At 46.9% G+C, this 6,763-nt stretch overlaps 1 protein-coding gene across 1 annotated transcript; it reads right to left on the bottom strand.

Annotated features, from left to right (window-relative positions):
* Nucleotides 1-603: 603 nt before the first annotated feature.
* Nucleotides 604-2,297, bottom strand: LOC125947697 (uncharacterized). Its single transcript, XM_049672935.1, has 2 exons — nucleotides 2,167-2,297; nucleotides 604-1,418 (listed from the first exon to the last, which is right to left on the bottom strand). The coding sequence occupies exons 1-2, from the start codon at nucleotides 2,295-2,297 to the stop codon at nucleotides 839-841; spliced, it is 711 nt and encodes a 236-aa protein (XP_049528892.1). The 3' UTR covers nucleotides 604-838.
* Between the last annotated feature and the right edge of the window lie 4,466 nt (nucleotides 2,298-6,763).

Raw genomic sequence — 6,763 nt, 5'->3', positions numbered from 1 at the left:
CTTTATTGCAACGCTGCCAAGTAAACGTCAACACATGGAGAGATAGATGTGGCTTTTACTGTTTTGGAGCTGTAACCCATTGCTTAGCACGGGTGTAGCACACTGTGCATGCAATTACAAAAAAAATGTGTAAGAAATTCACATCAGTTGTTTATCACATAAGTGTAATGACTGCTTTCAATAAATACACTCAATGAACACATTTTAGTGGCACTCAATATTTTCAAAAAGCATTTTCTTTTGCATATAAGTTACAGCAACGTAAGTATGATTTAATATGACACAGTGGTACAAACAAATATAGTTTAACACGAACAGTACTGAGTGAATACAGTGTAGAATGAACATTAAGGTGAAACTAAAATTAGGCAAATGAATCTGCTGCTTAGCATGTGAACTAATCTAGTCAATGCATTTTGGCTGTCTTCTTGAAACGCAGCTCATCTTCGGCATGATGGACTGCGGTTCATCGTCCTATCCAGATGTCGAAGCCACAATAGTTGAAGAATGTCCCCCCCCCCCCCCCCCCCCCCCCCAGTCTCCGGCACCTGAGATGGCAAGCAGGCCATCACGACGAAAGCTCTATTCGGGGAAGCAGAAGCTTTCCAAGTGAATGCTCGGATGGCACCCGGAGGAAGCGACGGGCCACAACTGCCGACTTCCAGGCGAAGATGCTCGAGGAGCAGCGGCTCCTAAGAGAGCAGTTCGAAGCAGCACACAAGGCGGAGATGGAGATTCGCAACAAGTCACTCAAGTTGCACGAGAAGCTTGTTGATGCTATGGTGTTGTTTTTCACCAAAAACTAATCCCCTGTTATAGTTTTTTTTTGTTCAACGTTTCAGCTCCTTTGGCTGTAATATTGTACAAGCGCGCCCCTTATGGTTGCTCCATTTCCAACTTGTGCTTCTGTTGCGCGTGATGTCTGTGGAAATTCAGCATCGCACTGCTGCACCTCACTTAACCACTGCGGGTGGACACTGTCGTTAAAGTGCTCGCAAATGTTGCTTAGCACGCAGCACGCTCGTATTGCCAAACGGACATTGTCCACACGACACTCCATCCTCTTTGCTGTGAAACGAAACCGGGCCTTAAGCCTCCCGAATGCGTTTTCTACTACTCTCCTCGCTGCACATAAATGATAGTTAAATTTTTTTTCAGCGTCGTTCATTGCACCGCGGTGTCCAAAGGGCTTCATCAGGTTTCGTGCCAATGGAAAAGCCTGATCACAAAGAATTATTGGTGGTACCGCTATGCTGCCTATTGTGGCAAGCGGGGTTTCAAAAAGTGGACTGTCAATGATCTTCGACAGCTTTGAAAGGCCAAACATGTGGGCGTCGTGGCTGCGTCCAGGAGCACCAACGTTGACATACCTAAAGCGGTACTTGTGATCCACAAGCGCCAGCAAGACGATGCTGTGCCTGCAAAGAACAAAGTGCAGAGTGATGTAAGCTCAGTTCAGCATGGTAAAATTATGCGGTTTTACGTGCCAAAACCACGATTTGATTATGAGGCATACCGTAATGGGGGAGTCCGGAAATTTGGACCACCTGGGGTTCTTTAACGTGCACCCAAATCTAAGTACCAGGTGTTTTTGCATTTCGCCCCCATCGAAATGCGGCTACCGTGGCCGGGATTCGATCCCGCACTCTCGTGCTCAGCAGCCCAACACCATAGCCACTGAGCAACCATGACGGGTGTTCAGCATAGTACTACAAAGTGCAAGCAGTTTTTTTTTTTTTTTTTTTTTGCAGTCATACAGTTTATTTTACTTGTGTCTGTTAAGTATATTTCGTTCTGTGCAGCTGAGATGCGGCTGTGTTCTCTGGCACTTATTCGAATGTTGTAATTGTTACAGCTATTACAATCCTGTTTCTTCTCCCTGTTACATTAAATAGTTTACGTCAAAACTGTGTCGATGGTCTTGTTGCTCTGGTGTAAGTAAACGTTGCAAAATGGTAGCAACCAAATTATGCGCTGACCCAAAGCGTCTGGCCAAGTGGAAGAACGCCACATTTTTTTTTCTTGAGATGCAGACTTGCCCGTGAGGCATAACGCTTGGTATGTATTGTGTAACGAAAAAGATGCAGTAGCACTGCCTTTCCGGCTGCAGTAATTTTGAACAAATCGGAACTTTTACGCGAAAGAAGTTATATTAAGCCCACTTACCAGCCTTTATAATTATGGTAGTCTGTGGCGTGCTCCTTTGGTGGCAAAATGGGAAAGTGGCATCCATCGAGGGCTCCGACACCTTGACGGAATCCGCAGACAGCTTCGAGTTCCTGGATGTGCTTTGCCATTTTCCTCAGCAGTAATCATCTTGACCCAGTCGCTTTCGAGCACAGAGACAACTGCCTCGCAAAACTGCCTGTACATGATGTTGACGGTTGAGCGCCCAACGCCGAAAAGGTTTGCCACAGTTCGATCTTCGGCCGACGAGCACAGCTTGTATAGGCCAATTGCGACTCGCTTCTCGGGGGGGATCGGCTCACGCATGTTGGTGCTTTGTCGTTCAAGCACAAGGCGCAAGTTCTCCAGAATGAACCGGAACGTCGAAGTGTTCACTCGAAACGACTGCTTAAAATTGTGCTCACCGAGATGAGGCACAGTTTCCTCGAACCATCTTTCATGACGGTTGAAAGCCCAGGTCGCTCGGTTGCTGATTCTGGCAGACAGTGCCGAGGCGTACAGTATAGAACTGTTCAGGATCAGCTGTTGCCTTATACCGTCTTTGAGTGCCTTCGCTGCGTCTGCTTCGGTTTCTAGAGCGACAATCCTTGCCAGAAGACACGCGATTCCGATTTTTTTTCCTCGGTACGGTCACCCATGATAGCAGCACGAAAGCGGGAAGGCTGTTGTTTCTCTTCACATATGGCACATAGCCCCCCCACGAGTGGGATCGGCCTAGAATGGGCGGTTTAAAACTCCTATTCAAGAAGTCAACAGAAGTTTTGACACTGACGCGATATGTTGCGGTGTTCAACTTGGAACAGAACGTTCGTGGCGGGAGCAAAACACAGACACTGGTCGGGCATGCTGAAGCCAACGTAAAAAAAAAAACAAACATAAACAGAAGCCCAATGTTGCCAGACAAACATGTGCACTTCGCTAGTTATGCAAACGCTCTTTAAACTACTACAATAAATCTTTATATTACCGTTTTTATGTTAAATTTATTTTAAAAACGTGTAAACAATAAGTTTTCACCTTATATTTCGAGATACATAAGTTTTTTTTTGGCCGATATTGTTTCGAACGCTAGCGCCACGCTTTCCGTAGCGTGTCCAGAAGGAAACACTAAAAGGAGATCGTCGGCGCCATGTGTCTGCTGCGCAACACCTCTTCATTCAAAAGTCTTTCAACTTGGTAAATGACCGCTTGCGTAAAAGAGTTTTTGCGTGCTCGTGTGACAAAGGTATTATTTGGACACCAAAAGAAAGATTACTGGAAAACAGCACACATTTATTGCAGCGAAGCTGTCTTTAGCTGGGGTTCCGTTCATTTTTCGTGTCCGTCACCAAATCTGCGGGTGCAAAAACTACGCACCCAGATTTGCTGCAAAATCTCTTTATTCTATGCAAAATATTATACGTCTCATCACTTGGATAAAGATCTTCAGTAGATTCAACCATTTTCGAGATCGTTAGACTCTCGTGTAGATAGTAAGGGTTTCTCAAAGATTTGCCGCTGTGTGACCTGCGTCGGCCATGTGCACACTCGCATCGACCTGTCTTTGTCGTCGTTCCAAGAACTTGTGTGCCTAGTTTCCTTCCGCTCTCCCGGCGGGGCAGTCCCGACGCGCGTATCTACATTTCGGTGGGTGGCGGTCCCATCGCGCGTGTCTAGTTTCCTACTGCTCCCCGAGGTGTGGTAGCCTTTCACGCGTTTGTATGCCACCGATGAAGACCAACCATCAAAATAAAAGTGTGTGTGCGTGTGTCTTTCTTTGGAATGACCGCCATCACCACTCGAGAGAATAAAGTTTCCTCATACGTTTTTGAATTGAACAACTTTATTGAGGGTCCTGCGAAGTTAATTCGGGGCGCGCCTTAGCCCCGGCTTAGGCTTCAGCCGCGAGCCCTTGGGCTCGGGCGGCTTCCTCGGCTCACTGGACGGCCCAGAGTTGATCTTCTAATGCGGAGCTTAGCATCATACGTTTGCTCTAACTTTTTTGTCACCTTACTGTCGTGTGCTAAACTGCTTGGCTGGTAACCCACCTTCACATCAGTGTAATGGCGCGTGATATTTTAACAGCGAAGCTGTTGTTAGTAGACCCTTCGCCGTCTGTCCAGGCGTCACGCCGGTCACGTGACCAGGAGAGAATGAGAGTCGGCCTGGGAGAGGGCAGGTAACGTGACCAACTAAGGAGGAGATTCGTGCTGGCGGAGGGGACGACCAATGAGAGGCCGCGTTGGGCGCGAGGAAGAGAGGCGATAAGAGAAGGTGTTTCAGCGTGGCGCGCCCTTTCGAATAACGCACAACGTGTAGAGCTGCTGTCGATGCTGTCCGCGTTTCCCCGCGTTCGCGCCGAACGCGCGCGGTGTCCGTGACTGCAGCCGATGCCTCTGGCGGCGGCTCAGCAGGTTTCACCATTGGCTGCCGCTTCACGAGCGCGAAGGTGCCAGCCAGTCTCCTTCGCGCTCGTGAAGCGACCGCCAATGGTGACAGCTGAAGTGCAGAGTCCACTAGGTGGACTCTTACAGTATAGCCCCCCTAGACACCCGTCGAGTAGTGTCGGAAGTCGCTGCCTCTTCTCGCATGGCAACGTTTCAATGTAATATAACTTCCTCTTATAGATATGTGTTCACGCAATTACATCACGTGCAACACATGCACATGTAACACTAAGTGTAACAAACACACAGCTTCGCTGTTTGTCCATCTTCACGGAGTGGAAGGGTCGGTGATATTTTTTAGGCCACACCCACGTTTTTGTACAAAGACTCGACGGTGCTGCTAAGCTGCACTGAAAAATTACGTATAAGCCGCACGTAGTTTCAGAGGAATTATGTAGATCAACACCATTGCTGGAATCTATGTGAAGCGGAGCTTTATTGAGGAAGAGAACGAGCACAACATATTGAGGAAAGCAGAGAGTTCTTCAGCGTGCTACTGTGATCGGGAGGAAAGTAAATAGAAGAATATAGGGGACTCAGGAGTTATGATGAGCGCAAGCAGCATGATGCGAATATAGCAGGGGTTTCTGCGAAGATTTTAAGGAAGTTTTAAATGTCACGTCTGGCAGATAGGACAATTCTAATCCTTGAGATGTAAGCTCAAACAGCCGGACAGTCTTTGCACGAGAAATTAAAATTGCATTGGATAATTTACAAACGAATCTATTAATAGTTTTAACTAACTACCAACGGGACATATTGCAATTTACAAATAGAAGCCATGGAGATTGCACGGCGGAATAATTTAGAACCAATTCTCAGGATGACCCCATTTCGGGATATTATTTCCCAAACTTTTCGAAAACATACATTGGCTTCAATTGCGTTGTTTTCATAAAAAATAAGTGGAATGACGCTGAATTTTTCTTTGAGTTTGATGAAGCCTATCTTGAAAATGACGTTATCCAGATAATTATTTCCAAATTCATATTCTTTGTAGACTCACAAGCTACAATTGTTAAATTGTAAGATGTACAGTGAGGTAATTAGCTAAAAACTTAGTGACTCATTTTCGGCTCATTATCTGAATGTGCATTTCAATTTTTTGTTCAAGTATTACTCGCCTCTTCGAGTAGACCAGCTCAAGTACCAGAATTGTTTGATCTGCCGCAGGCGATAAAAAATACAAATCTTATCACGTACACTTCGTATACACGCTCGTGTTCGAAGGTCGTTCACAGCTTTAAATCTATGCCTGTCTTGAATAAATATTCTAAGAGAGCCTTGAAGTCTCGCTTCACTGATATGACCGTCAGATGGCGCCGTAACATCTTTTACCTGAACAGCCTGTGATCTGCCGCTACAGAAGAGATCTATGCCTGCCGTTCGCAGTCATACTGGAGGCAAGCAACAAGGATACTTGGTCCACTGTCTCAACTACTTAGCATGTATCAAAGCATGGCGAATCTGCGGGTTGGATGCAATGCAAATATTGCCACTTTAACGCAACAGCTAGTCTGGCCCCTGACACGAAAATCATACTAATGGTCCTGCTACTCTTAACATCACGGGAAGATAGCTTGTATCTACAAATTCGCTGAATTGGTCGAGCCACAAGTGCAGGCAATGCATGGATGAAACTGTCCAGAAAAGGTGGTCTACCTTAACCAAAAGTTCACTGAGGTCTAACTCTTGTAAACCTAGTTAGCACGAGTGAAAGCTCTGTTTGGCTTGGTTTTGCAAAGACTACGCACACAGTGTTTCATTATTGCACGCGTCCACGCTTGCTAAGCTTCTCCATAACGTACTAATCGGACCTCCCTTTGCTGCGGTGTATCAGCAGCCAACTTTGCCTTTGCTTGAGTTTCGCAGCCTGCCTTCTAGCTATATATACTAGACGACTGGATTCAGCTTTCGCTTGCGTTGAAGCGCACGCACAGATGGGCCAGCTGGCGCGCCATCCATGACGACATTAAACGACCAAGCGCCGGCAAAGCAGCCATTAAACCCTCGCCTAGTCACGTGGTACAGCAGCGGCGAGGCTCCGAGCGAGCGCAGCTGCGATGCCTCTCCGCAGCGGATCACGTGGCGTGACGTCACACCTGCCACACTTGCGCTCCGGCGGGTCAAGGCCGACATGATGAATGACC

Source organism: Dermacentor silvarum, chromosome 8 (assembly GCF_013339745.2).
Source record: "Dermacentor silvarum isolate Dsil-2018 chromosome 8, BIME_Dsil_1.4, whole genome shotgun sequence".
In the NCBI taxonomy this organism is placed as follows: Eukaryota; Metazoa; Arthropoda; class Arachnida; order Ixodida; family Ixodidae; genus Dermacentor; species Dermacentor silvarum.
This window is presented reverse-complemented; position numbering and strand designations above follow the sequence as displayed.